The sequence below is a fragment of the Symsagittifera roscoffensis genome, chromosome 3 (assembly GCF_963678635.1).
Source record: "Symsagittifera roscoffensis chromosome 3, txSymRosc1.1, whole genome shotgun sequence".
NCBI classification, from domain to species: Eukaryota; Metazoa; Xenacoelomorpha; order Acoela; family Convolutidae; genus Symsagittifera; species Symsagittifera roscoffensis.
The window spans coordinates 60325291-60346967 of record NC_087064.1 but is presented as its reverse complement, the minus strand read 5'-3'; the positions used below and the strand labels follow the sequence as shown (position 1 = coordinate 60346967).

Below are 21677 nucleotides of genomic sequence, written 5' to 3'. Positions count from 1 at the left end.
TTATGGATTTGGGGCAAGGTGATTATCAATTGTCCGGCACAGATAGAATATTAACTGATATAGCGATGGTGCCGCCCATTCTCATGGCAGGGATAAAGTCAACCGGTTATAAATCCAAAAGGAGTGACCGCACTCTGACTGGAGCAACTTTAGAAATGGAAATACTCAGTCAATGTGGAGAGAGTAAAATGAGGGACTTCAAACCATCTCCCATGAATCATGGAAAAGGAAGTGTTGCAGGACAACTGACACCAGTGGAATACAACCGACTAACAGTGTCGGAGACTGTGTCGATAGATGAACCCACCGGTGGATACATGGAGATGTTGGAATACCGGAACTCGGCTAGAGGGTATGTAATGGCCCTGGAAGACGAAAAAGCCATGGAGGGTTATCTGGAAACGATGTTGCAAGGCACCACCCTCAAGCAGAAGGCGTATGGAACTTTGGCGTCGTCTGACGTAGAGGCGGAGACGATCGAGCAGTTAGTGAGCCTTCCATGGAAAGCAGTAGTATTGAGGTATTTCGAAGAAGAAATGAGGACTACGCCAAGAATACATGCTCTCGTGGCAGTACCTTACGTAAGGACAGAATTACAACTCAGGCTCGCCTGGTGCATGATGGGACTGACTCGCGAAGAATATGATTCAGAAGAAAGGAAGAGATCAAAGGAGGAAAAAGTTTTCCTTATGACGAATCTGAGGGATCTGATAGTCCAGGAGGGAGCAGCAGTAGCGTGTGCAAAGCGGAGAGACGCTCTCTGTTTCATTCGATTCCTGATAGAGCAGATCTCAGTACCTGCATTAAGCACTTGTGTTAAAATGTTGAAGGAAGGCGATGAGCGAACGAAAGCCATGTTCTTACTAGCAATGCTGGATATGCAGCAAAGTAAACCGATGAGGGTGAACATGAAAGAACCTGAAGAATTGGAACCCATGAAAAAGATAGACGAGATCAGGAGATTCTCAAACAAGGAGTTGAGGCTCACTAAAGAATCTATGGGAGCATTGCCGAAATCCAGTGAATACTGTGGACCGATCAAGAAGAAGTCATATAGCTATGTGTCCGGGATTATAGGGATAGCATACAATCCTTTCCTGAGTGAAGACATACGCGATTGCTTCTTTGATTATGAGCAGGCGGTGTTACTAAGATTCTGGACGTCCAGAATTGTGACGACTAAGAGCGTTAACAATCCACAGGCCAAATTGGGATTGGTCTTGGAAGAAGAGGTGACTGCACCTTCAGTACCAAAATCCGACAAGAGAGTGGAATTTGGGTTGGGATTCTCAGATGAATTACTGAGAACGAGCTTGATGGCAGTGTGGGAATTGATGAAGCCATCATGGTGTCCTAGTCCCAACGCTGACTCAATATTACGGGCGACACAAGACATACAGAGGGAACTGAATGCGGACTGTAACCTGCGTGACCTCAACATCATATATAATGTGATGATAACAGCCTCTAAGAGCAACGGAGAAGATAAAGTGGAGTTGCCTGGCTGGGGACCAGAAGACTGGGTCAAACCTGGTAGCTGTCTGGCGGAAGTCTGTGGACTAGAGGGTCACGTTTGTGGAAGTCTAGACTGTGTGAAAACCCTGGAGAAACAACACAAGCAGTTGACAGTATTGTTTGGAAATGTAGTGATGAAAGCAAGAACGGAAACGGAACTGATAGCAGATTGCCATGGAGGAACCGATGTGAATCTAGTGACAGCACTAGGATTCTACAGCATGTTTGGTTCTTTAGAGTCACTATTGAATCTAGAACAGAAACATGAGATGGTCACAGCCATCAGCGTAGAAGTATTCCCAGGAGTTCTGCAGACTGAGCAGAAGTATATAGGTAAATGGAGGGAAGCAATCGAAACGGAGATGAACATCAGACACAGCGAAACTTATTGTAGACCATCAGGAGCACGATATTTGGTGGGTTCAACGTTGGCCCCAATGTGCAAGAGCAGATACCCTGTACATTTCGTGGCTGTGGACGTGAAGAGTACAAGAACGATCGTGGATCAAGCTTTCTCAGTGCCAAAGTGCGTGAGATTGGCGAGAATGTCTGAAAAGTCTTACGAGTTACTATGTAAGATGTTCTCAGCAGTTCCAGAGAGAACCAAAGAGGAGTTGGAGTCAATACTAGGAAAGAAGTTCATGGGATATGTGAGCGGGAACTTCAGTGACTTTGAAAAACAGAAACAGAGAGGATCAACTGTCACAGATTACAATGCAGTAGATGAGAATGATGAGATCCACCGAGTAATGATGGAAGTGGAACCATTGCTGGAAGCTTCAGGAAAACGCAATTGGAGGAGCATCATGTTGACACATGACGAGATTCCTTGCCACTGCTTGCTGCAGACCTGGTGGTATCCCAAGCGTAGTAATTTGGTGTTGATCTGGGACTCTGGAGAGCTGCTCTCCATGGGTTTACCAGATTCATCACAGCCCATAACAATAGTGATAGTGGGAGTTATGATGGCGATACGATGGCTGGAAGCTCATGTGAGAGAAAATAATAGACAGGAGGCACCGACGAGAGAACAATTGCAGAAATTAGATTGTCTAAAAGATTTAGATCTTTTCGAGACAATGTGCAAAGTTCTAAACATTCCGATGGAAGTGAAGAAGATATGGGCAAGAAAACGATTGATGCCATGGTTCAGAGCTAACATGACTGCATGGTTGTACGAGTATGCGAAAAAGCATATGTCGAAACATGGCAGAGTGTACAGTGAATATCAGCTGGACATTGGGGCAGGAGCTTTCAAGCGAGCTTTCGTGACCCATCGGAATGCAGTGACCACCGCTGTGAAAAGAATTTCCAGGACGAGCGAGCGTAGTGGAAATGAGAAGGCAGAGATGCTGAAAGAAGATTTGGAGAGAAACGTGACGTTGTGTCTCCACAACAGCTTCTGTAGAAACAGAGAATCAAACGTGGATCCCCTACCTTGCTGTAAACAGAGGGTAGAAGAGCAGAAGTGTTGGAGGACGGCTTCCAGCAGCGTCAGGATAGCCAATGATGTGCTACAGGACACGGAAACCGAGAGTGCGGAGTCAGTGTCACAGGAGGAGGAAATGGAGCATTGACGAATGGTCGAGAAAACAAAAGGCAGCAAGAAAGAAAATTAGAAGAATTTAGAAGTTTTAGAACTTCTAAACGACGAAAAAAGAAGAGAACAAAGGGATGATGAGGAAAAGTTAAAACTCAGAATTGTTTTATGTGTGTGAAAAACTCAAGTGAGAAACCAAGCAACCAAGTTGTAATTGAAAACTGAAACATTTAGTTGAGTTTTGAAATTGTTGCATTTATAAATTTGCATTTTGGTTTTAGTTGAAGTGGCTTTAGAGACACTCCCTTATTATTTATTTAGAAAGGCTTGAGGGAAGAGTATATTTAAATATTCCAGCCTGCATGATTGTTTTTAATCACTTAGGAAGACTGATCACTTTGTGGTGACATGAAAAACTTGAGTAACTTCTTGAGGAGGGAGGTTGTTGCATTGTTCTTTCTAACCACAAAGTTTCTTAGTTTTAATATTCAGGGCAATAAACAAGCAAGATTTCCGAAGGGAAGGAGCATAGTAGGATAATTTTAGCTTGTTGGTTGGCAGGACTGTCCTGCAAGCCAACACCTTTTAAATCTAGGAGAAAAAGTTTCAATCGGGACATTGACACTGGAAGTCAGAAAATATGTTTTATCTTAAGTCATATCCTCAATGGGCAGATTAATGAAAGAATTTGAAGGCTATAGTGATGTAGTATGATGCCATTTATATTCTGCAGTGAGTCGATGTGACGTAGATAAAAGTAATTTCGTGCATTTTGTAAATTCTGTTCGATGACACTGTAACCATTTAGAACATTGCGCAATTCAATGAGGACATTGACCGGACTGTCCGGGGAGTATGTGACATTCGACCAGAATGGCCAAAATGCAATTTATGCAGGATTCGAATTTTGAGCAGTAGGCCTTCCGAGTTGATGATTTCGAGGGATTGGCGACGTTATTGGAACGTTTGGCCAAACGGTGAGGGCTAGAATGTTCTGGTATTTTAGATTTTCAAGGATTCGAATGATGACGTCACATTTCGGAGAAATGCTGAAACGGCCATTTTTAACAACAAACGAGTGAAAAAACAGAACAACTTTTATCTGTGATTGCGAACAGAACGAAAATCGAGATAAAAAAAAAACGACAACGAACTACAATAGCAGAGAACGTTCCAAGTTGCAACTATTGTGCTGCTACAATAGTTGCAAGGCCGTTGTCAACAACGGTGAAGGGTGAGAACCAGCCTTCCGGATTAGCAAGAAATCAAGAGTAAGGAGCTTGATTCAGCGGATTCAAGAATCCGGAAGGGTCTCGGGACGGAAACTTTTATTAACTCACATAAACTTTTAGCATCCTGTCATGTCCTGACTTGAATTTAACTGATATTTTGATTAGTTTTGACAAGGATGAGGTGCTAGGAGTTGGGGGAAAGGGTTGATCCATCTCCGATGGAGATGATGATTTTTATCTACTGAACAAAAACAATAGTAATATGATAAGTAGTAGCCCTGTTTTTAGGAGTGACCTCGTGGTCTGGGGATACTGAGACCCAGCCATGAGCTCACAATTTTTGCATGTAATTCAGTTAATTTGAGCGTTCTGGTCGAAACCGGAGAGCAGTAACGTTTTTGTCGACCCGATGTAAGAAAGACCGCCGAAAAGTACTGGCTTGGTAGAGACGGTGAAAAACATGCAAAGCTCTGTTTAGACGCTAGCCAGTCGTCTTAAGACTTAGTTTTGTTATCCGTCGATATGTATCTTCCGGGCGAATGTTACATAAACTGGACTAGAGTGAACCTTCGGTGGAAAGGTGGACAGCTAGAGTGTCCCAATGGTTCACGAGAACTGACATTCTAGAGTACAAACTTGTTCTTGTTATTAAAACTGACAAACATTAAACTCATTTTAGTTATTTTATTGATTCTTGAGTTGCACACCGACTTATTTACTTCCTGGTTCTTGAGCGTGCTACAATGTGAGTACTAATTTAAATTTCTAGAGTGTGTTTTATAATTGTTATGTTGAGGTAAGGCGAGTTTTAGGTTGATCCATCTGAAATGGATCAAAGTTCCACTGTCTAATAAAAAGTAACTTAACTGATTGTTCCGACCCGGTTTTTAACGGCGTTCATGTATTTTGGGTATCTAGAGACCTGAGTATGGGGACGTTATTAATTCTAGAGTGGGGGGGAATATTTTAGTAGTAGCCTTTAAGCTGTAGCGGGTCGTGGTCTCGTGTCACAAGCGAACCGAATTGGCTCCGACTGATTTGAGGTGGAAAAACACAAGAGATAGTGTCCCTGACTCTTGAGCCAATAGTTATAGGGCCTATTTTTCTTAAGCCTCATGTGTGACTGCAGTAGACGAATGTTACATAACTAAGTTAATTTGCGCGGTTTGGCCGATAGCCTTTAAGTTGTAACGAATTTTTCGACCCAATGTTAGTGAACCGCACATTGAACTGGCTTGGCAGAGACGGTTCAAAGCATGTTAAGCTGAGTTCAGACGCTAGCCAGTCGTTTTGTAACCTAATTTTTTTGTCGGTGTGTATTTTCGGGCGAATGTTACCTTTCTGCAGCCACTGCAATCACATACCATTGGCCGGCTGTAATTGCTCGTCGTCTTCAAACTTCGGGTTTTCTAGCCCAACCATCTAGTGAAATCTACAATTTCATTCAATCTGTTTTTTGTTCCACAAGCTCTGAACGTGAATTTTCATCCTGCTCTTTCTGTTCTTGTTCTACTTAATTTAATAGTCTCGCAGTTTCTTCCCAATATATCATTTTTAGCTGTTAAATTTTGGTTGAACTCAGTTTCAGTACTCATTTTAGCAACCAAAAGAATGTCATTCAGCTGAGGAAACATCGGGAGTGGTTACAAATTCAGCGTTTTAAGTTGACTGAGGTTACCGCCGTCTTTTTTTTTGTTATTATTTTTGCATTAGCCTCCGGCCTGCTCAGTGCAGGACCAATCGTGGGGGAGGGAGATGTCATCCATTTCGCCACAGCCGGATTTCGCCATCTCTTGTCCCAGTTGTCACTGTGTGATATGATTTCAGCAACTAAGAAAAAAGACACCAGCTCTGAAGATTAAATTGTTGAACAGCAGTGTAAACTAAGAAACTACAACGCACTGCTGAAATTTTAAACTGGCGATTGCAATTATAGTATCTTGGGGAATTTTTGGTTGTGCCTATTTGATTACCCTTGTACCGACGCAGGTGACCTGGTGTATTCCCACAGCGCCGATTAATCGCAACGCCGAAAATTATTAAACTATTCACAACGCAGAATGATTGTTTTAAATACATTTCTGAGTAAGAAATATTACCAATTTGAGGTGGTCAATCAGTTTTACCGCAGAGGAGCCCAGAATTTGAACGATTATTAGACTTTGATGTCGGAAATTTGCCGCAGTTAATTTTATTCAAACCAATTGTTTGTAATTTGGAACTAAAAAATTTCGACGCTTTGAAAAGCTTTTTATTTTTCGGCGTTGTGAATAGTTGTTTAATTTTCGGCGTTGTGAATAGGTGTTTAATTTTTTGTCGCTGTGAATATGGAACGGTGAACCATTCAGCGACTGCTACTTGTCTTTTTATGATTGTTTTTTTTTGTCATCTTTCAGAAAATGGATTAGATTGATTGATAATCAATCATGAGCTTACAAAGACTTGCTCATGCCCTCGGCCCTCAAAGAGTGCGAGTAATACTGATGGGTTTTGGCTTTCTCTGTTTATTCGCAGCATTCTCGACTACATCTGGAGTTGAGGTTAGAAAATTTTTTAAACACCATTTCAACCAACTGATTGTATGCTAAAGTTGACCATTTCACAGGCAACTGTTATCGATGGCTTCAAAGATGACCACAGTAGTTTTAAAGGATCAGGATATATCAGGTTTTCGTTTCTTTTTATTCACTGCGATGTAAATAATCGACACCGCTGGAGCTTTTCTATTGATGTTTGAATAAAATGTCAAAACTGAAGAATTGATTTATTTTTGTTTCGAACATTGAAAATGAGGAGGAATTTGTATTTCGGTGTGTTTTATTTCTTTTTGTTTTCCACGCAAAATCAGGTGCGACAAATAATAATCGGAATGGATTAGAACCATAGTGAAAAATTTTCAAAAAGTTGTCTCAATGTCGAGAAAAAAAGGTTCCAAATTTTCGAGTTTTAGTTCATTTCAAGCGAGTTAAGCGATCGAGTAACATCGGTTAGATGGAATTTTATCTTTTATTTAAGCTATTACGCTTTGGAGACTAAAAAAGAAAACTAGTTGTGGAAGTTCCATTTCGTTTTTTTTTCTATGATCGGTCGGAATATTCTGTGCTACTTGCACAGCAACCGGCTGTCCTTGTTGCTATTTCATAAATAGTGATTATTGTTTAGCTTGTCAGTACTTTACATAACTTTCGCTTTCTCAAACTGGTTCGCGCCTTCTGTCATTGCAGCTTTTGGAGCCAAATGGAGCTTGTTCATATCCAGCTTGAGTTACACGTTAGTATGAAGATCAAAAAATGTATAATCATTAAGTCAATTGGAAATTTGGTTGCTTTAAAATTGTTTGCTGCTTCAGATTGTTCATTGCGATGTTCTTCTTTTTGATCACATGGGTGTTTTATGCTCTTAGTGCACTTGTTGGACTTGGAGCTGCAGGTATACTTGCGTTTTACTCAGTACTTACACTTGAGTTGCCATAGTTATCAAATCGGTTAATATATTTTTTGCCCCCAAATTTAATGTAACAAAACTTTTTTTCCTGCGAAAAGTGCGATTATGTATTTGTGGGAATAACCTTGACGGTAATAATAATACAGAGTTTAAGAACAGAGTCAAAGGAAAATCAATTACAATAAGTTAGTCTGTTCAAAAGCGGTTTTTATTAGCCCTCTCCAAGATGTCAAGTTTTGCAAACTCATTGAAGAGGTCACAAGAGCGCCACCTAGTGCTCATAAATCAGACAAACTAAAACGCTGTCATGATTATCTCTTGATTGAATGGGATCTCGTTAGCACACTGACTGACACTAAAAAGTTTTGTTTAAATTGATTTCTTTTTTCCGTAATGGATGCACTCTGCCGTTGTATAAGTTTCAAGCAGTTTTTTTTTCAAAGGCGTGACTGCTTTGTGTAGTTGCAAATTTGGGTGGTTCAAGGTTTCATTTGAGTTTGAAAAACTACTGGTATTCGCACTAATTTGAAAAAAGCAATTGTTTAGCTTGTGTTTCTATCCTTTATTTTTGCAATTTCCTCGACGTTGTTATTTTCTGTGAAGATATGCTTAAATTGGTTTGATCTCTTAGTTTTCTTGGTACTCGAAAATGTTTTTCCGTCGTTTTTTTTCTGAATTGCAAATGGTGCGAAGCTCTGCCTCGCTTGTGTCCAGGTGTCATTTGCCAAGAATATCATTCAATTTTTCAAAGTCTGCCGGATATATTACCAGTTTGGTCTAAAAGCCGAGCACTTGAGGGCAATTTAGTGAAATTGGACTTAGTAAGTAAGTAAATGTTTTCGGAATTAAGTTTCATTATTTTTGTGCCGTTTTTTGTTTCTGTTTTGCATATTTTGTTCAAGAATCGTAAATTGTCTATATTAGATTTGAGACAGCATCAATTTTTTCAAATTAAATTTATATGAACACACAAACTCAATTTTAATTCGCTAAGTTACCAAAGAGTTCAATCTATTTTTTTTTCATTTAGTTCTTTTTCTCGAGTGTTTTTGAGGTTTTTTCCGAAGCTTACTGCATAGCATTGAATTTTTAAGCTAATTGTTTCCGGCATTCTGATGCAACTTTCAATTGAGTTTTGAATTTACATATTTGAGGTAATTTTTTGTTTTGACCTGGAAACCATTTTTTAACTCAAAGGGTCTGCCGTTTTGACTTTTTTCTTTTTGCAACATAAGTATTTTCAAAATTCCGCTTCGCTTGTGTGTGAAAATGCAGTTGTGGCTTTTGAAATATGAATGAGCTTAAACATATTCATGAGCTTTCGGGCAGCTAGAATCTTGTCAATTTTTCATAGTGAAATGGCTTGCGAACGTTTTTACTCCAGGAAGTCATTACGTTCACTTCACTTTGCGGTAGCCGTTTTTTTTTCATATTTCAAAATCGTTGGAACAAAGGTGAATAAATTATTTAGTGCTGTGGACATCGCAGGGTGCATATTTATCAATGAACTCCAACGCAGATTCTATTTCAGTCAACTCAGCCATATTTTGGGCATTGTTCCAAGCAGCGTGGGTGAATCTATTTGTGTTATTATGTAGTACTCTACTAAATCATAGTTGAGGAGCTAATGATAATAGTTTTTCTCTCTTTTAGAAATGGTGGAGGCTTAATCGCTACCTTTCTGTTTCAAGGAAATTCGGGCGTTACAGGTATTTCATAGTCATATCAAAAAAATTTCAAGTTCGGTTTTGTGTTTAAAGTGGACTAATGTAGCCTTTGTGTTATAGACTCTCAGAGAACAGAGTTGTTCACCATTTTACTCGCAGTATCAGCCGCAGCCAACATCATTTTCCTCTTTCTTCCTCAAAGCGCGCTTAAATCTGAAGGACAAAATGAGCCAAACCAAAGCAGTATTCAAAACAAAATCGAAATTCACACAGAACCGGAAGATAGTGAAGCAGATAATTTTGTAGATGCAGATAGCCAGCAACTACTGGATGAAAACGAAGATGCTGTCGGAGTTCAAAACGTTGAAGCAGTACGTGGTATCAAGGATGCTTTAGGTGATATTTTAGTCTGCAACTTATCTCGTAAACATGTTATAAGCTGTAGTCGGAGAAACAAACCTTGTTTTTTAGTTAAATCTATGAAGCTGTTCGCCCAGAAAAGAATGATTCTACTGTTCTGGACATTTTTCTACACAGGTTAGCTCAATGGCACGTGGTTTGTTTGAGTTCATTAGAGTATTTTGATTATGTTTGTTTCTCTCCAGGAATTGTAACTAGCTTCAATACTGGTATCTATGGAACTTGCTTGGGCAATACTGCTTACTGGAATAACTCAAAAAATTTAGTCGGACTTACGACAACCGTTGTTGGACTGGGACAAATTATAGGTTTGGAACTTTTCAGATTCATTCATGTACAGTGCCGATTTTAATTATCCGGACAAAATTATTAATACTTAAAATTTAAAACGTTGTTCTCAATTTGAGTTGATTTTACAAAAAAAAATCTGATCGAAAGTAGTTTTCCTTAAAATTTCAACAGAATTATTATGGTGCAATTTGTTTTGCAAAGTTCGAGCCCAAAAATTTACCCCAAAACTCAATATTTTAGTCAATCAAAAATTGCTCCCAACCTATTGGTTCATTCACTGAGAAAACTATACAACTGCAAGCATCTTATGTAGCCCAACAAAGTTTAAGAAATGTATAATTTTCAATTTTCTCATCTTTGTATAAAGATATTTATTTTCGTTTGATAGCCAAAAAATGTAATTTTTTGCTATATAAAAGACCAATGTTTTCTACGTAACCTGTTGCGCTCACTTTTGGATATTACACCCTTCTTAATTTTGATGAGCTACATGAGGCTTGCAGTGATATAGTTTCGTCAGTAAATGAATAAATAGTTTGGAGTCATAGTTTTGATTGACTAAAAAAGTCAAAAATGATCGTTTTTGGGCCCGAATTTTGCAAATCAAATTTTAATTCTTTTAAAATTTGAGGAAGATCGTGCTTGATCATTTTGTTTAAAATCAACCCAATGAGAGAAAAACGCATTTTAAATTTCAAGATTTATTCATTTTGTTTGGATGATTTAAATCAGCAAGTGAAATTACACTACATATAAATTGAGGAAAGTTAAGCAGCAAAATTAGCGGGATATCTGTTTTGAAACTGATATTTTGAATTAAAAGTCAAGTGGAAACTGAAAATGGCACAATTGCAGTGAGGCTTACCCAACAATCATGTTGCAGCAAGTTCGAAATAGGCGTGTACACTAAAATGTGCAAATTGCGATGTTGTAAGTTAGCCGTAGTTTAGTTAAGCTTAAATAATTGACCATTGGTTGAGAAAATAATTGAACACTGGATAGTAGCCACATATGCCAGTTTAAGTCTGAAGTATCTCTGTTTTCAGCCTGTTTGTTCGGAGGAATGAGCAGAAGATTGAAGCTGAGGGGCGAAACAGTTTTTCTCATAGGGGGTGTAGTGCATCTGTTAACCTTCCTTCTCATCTTCATCAACCTGCCCACTGACTCGCCAATCGAACGCACTCTTGAGAAAGCATACATCAACCCCAAGTAATAAGTAGTTATTTAGAGTCATTAGTCTGTTTTTTCTTTCATGATTTGATGTAGTGAGGATCAGTTGTTGTTGGTCATATTTCAGTTATTGTTGCGATCACCGCAGTCTCGTGCTTTCACGCAAAATCAGTTGCCTCAAAGTCGCAGGATTCAAGTAATAGATATATCACATTGAAGCCCTTAAGCCGTGATTAAGTGTAAAAGAACGTAATGAAGACTAAGAACTCTTGATGATTTTTTGTTTGTTTATGGAAGTCCATAAACATATCGAAAACTCTTACAAAGGTCGTGATTTTTTCAGGAAAAGTTTGAAAATTTGTTCTAGCTCAAGTTTGATTTTTCGAGGTTTGACATATGGTTTTTTAAATTCTTTATGGTTTTCTAAGTTCATTTCTTTTGTGAAAAGAAAGCCAAAGTGTAAAGGCAACGAAAAACGTGATTCACTTCTAATTTGAGGAGAGTGCATTTTAGTTTTTAGGCTTCTCAGCTGATTAAAAAAGTTACCTTTTGATCCAGTTTTTTTTTCAAATTGATTTGATTTTATCAAAAAAAAGTGCCAATCATAAATTGTTCTAGAAATTCAAAGATTTGAGGGCATCTATTTTTTGATTTGATATTTGTAAGTTAATGTTTTTCAAAAACTGGCCAGTATTTTTTAAGAGTCGATGGGTATATGTATATCTTATATGATATAAGGTATATCTTTACTGGTATATGTTTTTTCTTTTAAATTCGAAAGTTGAAGTTTTTCCAAAAAAAACAAGTGAATGTTTTTTTGTTTCCTTGCTTTCATTGACCCTTTTCCATATGTCTGTTGCATATGTTCATGTATATAGGTCTCGATGATTTTTTGTTTTATTTTCAGGAAAAAAGTATAAAATGCTCTAATACCTGCAGTAGTGCATCAGACTTATTATTCAAATATGAATGAACTTAGGTTTATATGATTTCAGGTGTATATGCCATTAGGTTTATATGCACTATTTGAATTCAATTGGCGAAAGCTAGGCTGCTTACGCTCTCCAAATACTAAATTAAATGGTGAAAAAGTGGTCGACTTCTTCTTTCGAAAGTGCATTTAAGTTTTCAGATTCACCAGCGGAATAAAAAGTTAATCCATTAATCCAGATTTCTTAACTTGGGTTAATGTTAAGAAAAAGGTGCTATCATAAACAGTTTTTGAACTTCAAAGAGCTTTAATTTGATATATTGATAAATTCGGTTTCCTGAGATTCTTTTCTTTTTAAGAGTCATGAACATTGTGAACACTCTTATATAGGTCATGGTGATTTTTTTTGTTCCTAAGAGTAATGGACTTAGCGAGTACTCTTATATAGGCCTTGGTTAGTTTTTTCTCCACGCTCAATTTTGATTTTTTTTGTGGATTGACGTGTGATTTCGTAATAAGTTCATTGTATTTCTATTAAAAGGAGAGAGAAATCCACTATCGATCAGTGTGTTAAGAAGTGTACAGGTCATGAAAAACGTCATTGACTTCTAATTTCGAAAATGGAAATTAATAATCAGATTTACCAGCGAAATGAAGGTTTTACTTATTGGTCCAGTTTTCTCAAATTGGGTTAATTTTAACAAAAAATGTTCATCATAGATTTTTCTACAAACTCAAAGAGCTTCAAGGCCCTCTATTTTCTTCGAAAGTCAAAATCTGAAGGTTTTCGGAGAAAAAAAAGTCTGTTTTTTCTTTCAGTTTCCTTGCGTTCATTACTCTCTTCCAACTGTCTGTTGGCTATATATTTTTTATTGAAAAGCCTTTGAAATTGTTCACGCTAACTTTTGATCATTCGCGGTTTGACTTCTGATTTTTTTTGCAAGGAAGTCAATCAGGCTTTTCGTAAAGGTCACGAAAATCCTGATTGACTTCTAGTAATAGCGTAATACCTATTGATCCAGTTTTTCTCAAATTCGACCAACTTTATCGAAAAAATGTCAATCATAAACTGTTGCAGAATATCATCTTTTATAAATTGTTCTAGAAGCTTAAGGCCATATATTTTTTTCTTGGAAAGTTGAAGTTTTTTTTCATAAATAAGGTCAGTTTTTTTTTCTGTTTCCTTGCTTTCTTGACGCTTTCCCAACTGTCTGCTGGCTATGCTTTATTTTTCCAACCTTCTGTTGGCTATGTTTTGGGTAGCAATGAAGACATCGGATAGTGTTTTCTGTATGTCGAAAAACCGTCTGAATGTTTTCAGTTAAATGATTTAAATCAGTTTTCTAGTAACTAGTTGTGAACCTTAATTCAGACGCCTTACCTGCAAATTTACGAACAAATATTGAAGAGAAATTTGTTTTCGTGATTGAAGTTTTTTTTGCGATTGTTACTCTGTGACTTTTGTTTCAGTGAATACATAGGCTTGGCCTGTGCTTTTCTCCTGGGCTTCGGCGATGGCTGCATTGAAACAGAGGTAGACGTTGTTTATGTCTGTTAGTTTTTGCTTTGACTAAATAAGAATAACTTTTTTCTTTTAGATAATGAATATTCTGGTCACGAAGTATCCAGGTGATTCAGCACCGGCATTTGCACTTTTCAAGTTCTCACAAGTGAGTAGCTCAAACTGTTAGCTATCAAGCTCTAATGGAACTGGATTAATTGTATTGAGAGGCTGTGAGCTTTTTCAATGTTTCTTAAAACCTTTTTCCTTTCAGAGTCTGGCGTGTGCAGTGGCGTTCTTTTACAGTACATATCTGAACCTAAACTACCAGATTGCTATCGTTATTTCATGCAATGTCATAAGTTCTCTCGGCTTTTTTGCAGCTTCGGCCATTTGAACTGCTTTTGCTGCCAAATTATATTTTTGACTGAAATGTTTATCAGCTGTATTTATTTTTTTAATCTATTTTAATTCGAAATCATAAATGATAAATCCAATTTAGCTATTAGATATATTTTTTAAAGTAAGCAAATTTAACTGGAGTTAAACTTTCGATCATACTAAATGGCAATAATTAAAAAAAACTATTCTATCAAAAAAGCAAAGTAATAATTTGATTTTCAGATCAATGATTGGTTGAATCGAACCACTATGTTCGCTTCGTTGTTGATCATGACAAGGTAGACTGTCTGAAAAGTTTGACAAATGAAGGGTTGGAATGATCCACCACCTCCAAGCGTGGTGTCGGGAGGCGACAAAGCTACTGCGGTCAGTAACCCATTTAGAGGTCATTTAATGAGAAATAGCAGTCCTTCGACAAGCAACCACAAACGAAGTTTCTCGGGTGGAAATGTACATTTTAACCCAATGAATCATCAAAGCCAACGGAATCCGCAAATTTCAACATCCAATGCAGATTCTTCAATGGCGCCGGGTAACGTGCCTTCTCTTTTCGTGCCAAACTTGGACCGTTCAAACTCGGTAAATAACAGAGTGCCAGCGGCTAGTTATCATAACAATCCATATCCACCGAATCAGTTACCATTCAACGATGCTACTAATCAGTTAACACATTCCTCTCTGAATACTCCGCAAGGTAACAATTCTGCTCTACAAGCGACTGAAATATCACGAACACAAAGTTGGTCTAATTTCCAATCCCCGACCATGTTTCCAACCCCGGTTCATTTAGATCAGGCAAGTTTAATCCAGGGTAATTCTCTGAAAGTATACAGCCCTATATCTCTACCAGGGTCGGCGTGTCAGCCCTCCACTCCGCAAAGTGAAGGTGAGAGAGATGAACTGGCCGCAGCTCTGCAGGAAAGGCTAAAAAATGTTCAACTACATAGTAGCAGTATTATAAATTCGAACCCAAATGTATCCCCCTTATGTTCGCCGTTTTCGTTCAGCCCGACCCGAAAACAGGGAGGCAATAACAACTCAGCAATTGATAGCCTTACAACGAATTTCGCAGTCGATGAAACGAAAAGTAAAGTTGATGAGTTGTTTCGAATCTTCACGTCAGACCCATCGAATGAAAAGTCACAAGTTGAAAAACTGGAGACAAAATTAGATTTGTTCCGAAAATCTTGGAATGCATTGAGCGATTCATTGTGCAGTTTGTTGTCAAAACTGGTGTTTTGCATTACGACGAATCAGACCGATTTAGCTATGCGATGTTTCATCAAAATGTCGGTCGATTACTCTAAGGAAGTTATGATGTGGTCAATGGCCTTCAAACGTTTGATTCGATATTTCGAAGAAAAACCATTATGAGCCACCGGAAGCAAACTGAGATCAAACATCTATCAGGATAAACTTACCAAATTGTTGAAAAACATCTCTTAGGAAACTACTATTTACCGTGACTGTCATATCTATTTAAAAATCACTCTGTATAACCATTATAATGCTGTTATTTTATTTCTATTTATCTTGAGTAGATCATCAAACAATCGAAATACGTGCGTCAATCTAAAAGGTTAGCCCATAAAGACAGCATTGAAACCAGAAATAGGTTTTTTTAAAGCTACCCGAATTGTTTTTTGGATTCAACAAAATCTAAACAAGTGCAATAGTTCAAGCTCAAAAACTTGAGAGAGATGTGTAAATATGCATATAAAAATAAAAATTAATTGAAAGTTTTTTCTTCAGCTGAGTCATCAAAAAGTATAAACAGTGTGCGAGTTTGTATCATGGGCAGTAAGACCAGACAAACAAGGGTCCAGCTCTCCGTAGTCGGGGAACCATGTTTCTTTGTAGTATTACCCTTGCGGGTAAGCAAGGGTATTACAATCGGGTTCTAGACTTTTTTCCCGTAAACATCTTTGTCCACAAGACTCATTGTAATCCTGATGTACCTTGGTTCATAATGAATTGAAATTTTGTAGTGTCTCTTGCGCACTTAGCCTTGTGGTAACGAAAATGCCTGGAACGGCAAAGGTCCTGGGTTCGAATCTGACCAGGGCCTTTTTTTCAAAGGGTTAATATTCCGGTTCAAAAAAGTTTCGGTCTATTATTTGTATGCTTATGTTTTTTCGGCTTAGTTGCCACATCAAAGAATCGTTTATTATAGCTGTGAAAAATTTTCTTTGCAGTTGCTTTTAGCATTTTAATAATCCGGCCTAACCGTAATTCGTTTTTCACAATGGTTGTAATTTTTGATGCTCGATTTGTTAATTTTATTTTTCATTTGTTGTTTTTTATCGGCTTAATAATTTTCATTTCAAATAATATCGACTTCGTGGCTTCTTATTGCGTCATTGCGACCGAAGAAATTTTTTGTGAGTGTGTGTGCTCTGAGGGCAAAGGGACTTAACATTTTTATAAGTTTAAAATTTTTTGGCTTGAAGGGTCTCTGCTCAGGTGTTTTCGGCTTTGTTACCGCTTGGTAATTATAAATTAAAATCTAATCAAACATCCGGCGCAACTAGCGTAGAGGTAAAACAACAGCTTGAGATGGCAAAGGCTTGCGGTTTGATCCCGACCGGGCATTTTTGCAAAGTAGAGGTTAAGTGCTTTTTTGCATCATCGTCCGTCTTTTTGTCGGCTTGGTTGCCGTAGCTCAATGGTTTAGCTTCATTTCGAGTTGCTGAACCTCCCTCCATGCTTGAGACTACAGAGCCCGGAAGTTCGATTCCAGTTGAGACCTGTTTCTTTGTTTTGCTTATAGAAAATTTTGTCTAATTTAGATTGTCTGTCCGCCTTTTTGTCTGCTTACTTCCGCTGAAAGGACGTTTTTGAAAACTTGCTTTCTTTGTTTCAGTAGCAAAGCTCTTTGCAGAGTTTCTAATGGTGCAGGCAATTTGTTCCGGATATTTTGGACTTATGCAATTTTGTTGACAAACAAAAAAAGATTTTTTTTTTCAAGATTTTTTGTTCGTTTTTTTTTTCGTTTGATGCTAAGCATAGTCATTGTATCGCAAGTGATGCAAAGCTCAGCTTCGCCTGTGTGTTTACTACGTCTCATCCTTGATTTGACGCCCTGGTCCTTTCGACGAGGGCAGGACAGGTATTACGAAGCGCTGGAAGAATTAGAAACGTCTGCTTTGTTTGTTAATGATAATTTTAAAATTTCAGGCATTTTTTTCATAAAATTTTTCTTTTTATGCAGGTCCCATGTCGAGAGAATTTTTTGAGCCTAATTACCCTATGCGAGAGAGTGTGTATTTTTCTTTACATTTAATTACCCATTTTAATTTATTTTTTATTTAGTGGAGCTTTTGCCATAGTCACTATATGTAGCATCAGAAATTTCATAGCATCTGTTCTCTGCTTTATTGGATGATAGTGTTAGCCGATCTTCAAGCGACCGTGGCACAGATAAAAGGAAGTGAGACTCCTACTCTACAAGTTGGAGCTTTAATTACGCCATAAACACTACTTTTGATTTTTAGTGACCTCTTTGCTGCAGTAGAGGCAAATTATTAACATCTGTAGCTGCTTAAATTGTGGCTGGCGAGGGCCTGTTAAATGTATCTTATCTGAAGTTATTACTGGTTTCGATTGTTTTTTTAATCAGCATTTTCCGTAAAAATTTTTCTAGCAAATGAAAAGTGAGATGTAACTTGCTTCATAGTGATTCAAAATCGAATAGCCGCGCCTATATTTTAACTTAAAGCTAACTCCCCTGCCTGAGGTGACAAGGGTGCTGAATTCGAATACTGCCGGGAGTCATTTTTTTTCCAATTTTTCAGTTTTTTTCTTTACACTAGCATGCAGTGTGTTACTGCGAACTTTTTTTCTAACTTAACTAGCAAATAAAAACGGTTCATTAAGTATTCACTTCTTTGGCACTTTTGCTATAATAATCACGATCTGTAGCATTGGAATTTTGTAGCATTGGAATCTGTTTTCTTGTTCTCTGCTTTATTTGTGGCTAGTGCTTGTGGTTTACTAAGCGTCCGTGGCTGAGTGTTTAGTGGGTGAGACCAGGGGTGGATCCAGGATTTTCTCGGAGGGTATTTTCAAAAAATTTTAAAAAATTTGTTGACCTTTTTGATAGGTCGACTGAAAAGATTTTCCGAGCTCTCTCCTCAAGCACTAAAACGACCCTGTTCCGGCCGAATTTTCTGAGCCGCAGGCAAAATTCTGAAAAAAACAGCTCATAAAGGCGTTTTGAGCATTTTTTGGAAATTTTTGACTCAAAAAAATTGCTTTTTTTTCGGCGCGCGCTTCACCCTCAAAATTATAAAATTTAGGCGCGAAAATTTAAGAGCCCATCGGCCAAAAATGGATATCAGAAAATAGTGCGAAGAGGGTGACCCTTTGGGTCGGCAGGAGGTCAAATCCCTGAGGGGGGCGTTCAGCCCCTCTTCCCTTAAATCCGCCCCTAGTATCATAGTATCCTGGTCGCAGATCGAATCAAGGCGTTGCCAAATTACTTATTGGAAGATTTTTCACATTTTTACGCTTTATAGAGCTGTTTTTGTCGTTCTCGCTGGTGTTTGTGGAGCGCACGTTCAGCTCTGCGTGAAAAATTTATGATTGGGTTATCGTGTTTCTGCTGAAATTTATCGGCATCCCATCTAAAAAATGGGAATATTTTCTAATTATAAGTTTTGCTGTTATTGAAATTCATTTTGGTTAGTTCCTGTAAATTGTAAGTTTGCCATCTTTGATTTTGTACAATCTTAACTTCTTTCGCTATAATTTTTTTTAAAGAGTCGATGAAAGTTGTTCGGATTTTTATATAAATCGTGATAAATTTTCACTTTTTTTTCCGGAAAAATGCATGCTCAATTTTAATTTTTCGTGACTTAAAGTTTTATTTTATATTAAAATTTAGTTCATATCCTATGCCAAAAGTAACGCAAACTACACCACTGAAAAGTTATAGTGTAAATTTCATGAAAAACGTAAAATGATTTTCCAGCGAATTAATTATTTTACCTATTGATCCTGTTTTCTCAAATGGGTTAATTTTATTTAAAAAGAGTCAAACCTAAATTGTTCTGGAAATTAAAGAAGGTTGAAGCCCACATATTTTTTTCTGAGAAATTCGGTAGTGTTTTTGGTTTAGATAAATATTGGTTCAATTGCCTCATTAGTTCGTTCGAAAGGCAAAATAGTACTTTAATGCAGTTGTGCATCGGGGCGGCTGGCATAAAATTTAGCTTTCATTTTTTTTAAAACTTATATTTATTCTGCTGCTCAATGGTGGACTTAATTTTATCTGCGTTGCTACCGCTTGAAATGGATTAACAATTGAGTTTCTTGATATATGTTTCTCAAATTGAACTTCGTTGGAGACTAAGGTATCAAGTTTTTCATCGATGTCTTTTTACTTTCAAAATTAATTATGGATTGCCAGTTATTTTTAACCAGGAGGGGTGACTTCTGTAAAACACAAACAGAAAAAAAATAAAGTAAAAACGAAGGAATTGTGTGACTCAAGCCTTATTCTGCAATATACAGCAATCCAAAACAATGTTAAATTATTGACCCTAGTTGTTAAACACCACATTCCCGCCCTTTTTCCAAAGCAATCGGCTTCAATCAGAAATTCGCAGATTTTGTTTTAATGCAATTTTCCACCTAACTGTTAGCCCAGTTGATTCGACATTGAAATTTCCGTAAACGCATAAGATATGCAGTGAATTAATGCGAATCATTTCAATTGCGAGAGCAAATGGATTTAATCGGGAACTAGACTTTTCACCGTGAACAATTTTATTTACAATTTCTGCTGCTCATTTTTTTTTTACTGCTCTGACATGCTCAGTTTATCGAAAATTTTATTGAAATTAATTCTTAGATCCTTTGAGGTAGTAATTTTAAATTATTTTTTTGAAAACTGTTGATTTTATTCGGACTTTTGATATTCGGCCTAGTTTTTGGATGCTTTTCCGTTTTTTTTTCTAAAAGAATTTTATATCATCTGATACACTTTTCAAACTTCCTTTTCCAAATCTTAGGTTCTGTTTGTGATTCAATTAGTTTGGTCCTCTTTGATAGAATAATTTTTTAAAATATTTTTTTAAAATATTTAAACTAATTTCGAATATTTTTCTTTTTTTTTTTTTAGAAAACTACCCTCTCAAATCTGAAATTTTGGGTTCGATGGATAGAACAAGCTGTCAAAAACCCCCTCTTTGGGCGGTCCCACCCCAATTTTTTCCACAATAAGTTATTGCTCTCGAAAAATGTAAGTTGCTGATGTCTTCACAGTTTTTTTCCAATTTTTTTATTGTTCTCAAAAACTACCCTCCCAAATCTGAAAGGTTCGTTTCAATCGCAAGCCCTGGTTGAGTGAACCTTCATGAAGCATTTGTGTTCCAACTTTTCCCACAATATTTATGGCATTCGGAAAAGTCAAATGTTTGATTTTTGACCGTTTTTTAAAACGTTTGACTTTTCCTAAAATTACCCTCTTTAATCTGAGACTTCCCAAATCTGAGACATTAAAATCAATGGAGGAACAAGTTGACGGAATTTCTCCTGCACTAGTTTGGGCTTGTTTTTGTCCTATTTCGAAAATTGCCCTTCCTGATTTGAGTTTTGTGCTCAATTAAAACAAAGAACCGTGAAAAACTGGTGCGTAATTGGCTACGTCCAATTTTTTTACCATGAAAAATTATGTCTCGGAAAAATCTATTTTTTGGTTTTTCGAAAGATGTTGAAATTTTTTTGAAGACTACCCTCTCAACTGTGAGATTTTAGGTTCAATCAAAGGAAATAGTTGGTAGAAGCTCCTCTGTATAAGCGACTATGTCATCTTTACCTTCCAAAAAACTTATGGATCTCAAAAAAGTAAATCATTTGATTACCTGATTTTTTTTTTGAAATTTGACTTTTCTCAAAAACAACCCAGCCGAAGCTGATGTCAAGTGTTTTGTCGAGAATTGTGGTTTTAGGAAGCCTCCGTGCATAAAAGGCTACGAATTAAGGTATAAAATTGTCTTAGGTTAGAGTCAACAGCCAATTTTGCATTTTTGATTTCAGCCTTTTCATCTTACATTAGTCCCACAATTTTGGAAAAAAGTTAATGGAATGGGCTCCATTGAATGGGTTATCTCGACTGAGTCAATTGATGTTGCGTAATTTAACGCGCGAAAATTTGAAAAATATGTTGGCCTGTCCCATAAGAGATGGCTCGTAGAATTTTTTTCTTTCAAAAATTTGATAAGTTTTTTTACGCGAGTATCGGCCCATTTTTTCGCCCTAATGCTCGCGTCATATCTTAGTCTGTTAATAAGCCTCATCCGAGACCAAGTTGTGAAATGCTTAAAAATATATATTTTTTCGCCTTTCTTTAAGTATTTTTTTCGGCTTTTTTTCCGAAGAAGACTTTTTGAAAACAACAATTTAATTGTACCACAAGAATTGCGAACATCATTTATAAGTGAGTTTGGGTCATAATTGGTGAAGACTATTGGCTTGTGGGGGCAATTTATATCACGTTGTGATTTAAATTGCACGGGGATTGAAGGTTTGGAAGATTTTGCTGGCATCTTTTTCCAAAGTT

The 21677-nt window shown here is 37.2% G+C and overlaps 2 protein-coding genes across 3 annotated transcripts in view; both read left to right on the top strand.

Moving 5' to 3' along the window:
- LOC134841211 (UNC93-like protein MFSD11) overlaps positions 1-14248 on the top strand; it is a 50496-nt gene extending 36248 nt beyond the window's left edge. The window contains exons 2-14 of one of the 2 annotated variants that reach the window (XM_063857044.1): positions 6682-6827; positions 6893-6954; positions 7450-7557; positions 7637-7716; positions 9203-9299; positions 9385-9440; positions 9519-9794; positions 9870-9935; positions 10004-10126; positions 11156-11318; positions 13681-13744; positions 13809-13880; positions 13986-14248. In XM_063857044.1, the coding sequence (XP_063713114.1) occupies positions 6714-6827; positions 6893-6954; positions 7450-7557; positions 7637-7716; positions 9203-9299; positions 9385-9440; positions 9519-9794; positions 9870-9935; positions 10004-10126; positions 11156-11318; positions 13681-13744; positions 13809-13880; positions 13986-14108 (1404 nt within the window). In that variant the 5' untranslated portion in view covers positions 6682-6713 and the 3' untranslated portion in view covers positions 14109-14248. Of the gene's footprint in view, positions 1-6681; positions 6828-6892; positions 6955-7449; positions 7558-7636; positions 7717-9202; positions 9300-9384; positions 9441-9518; positions 9795-9869; positions 9936-10003; positions 10127-11155; positions 11319-13680; positions 13745-13808; positions 13881-13985 lie in introns of those variants that run through there. The other variant, XM_063857045.1, reaches the window with a different exon arrangement.
- Positions 1-21677, top strand: part of LOC134842708 (heterogeneous nuclear ribonucleoprotein K-like) — a 432138-nt gene that overhangs the window by 109888 nt on the left and 300573 nt on the right. The window lies entirely within an intron of this gene.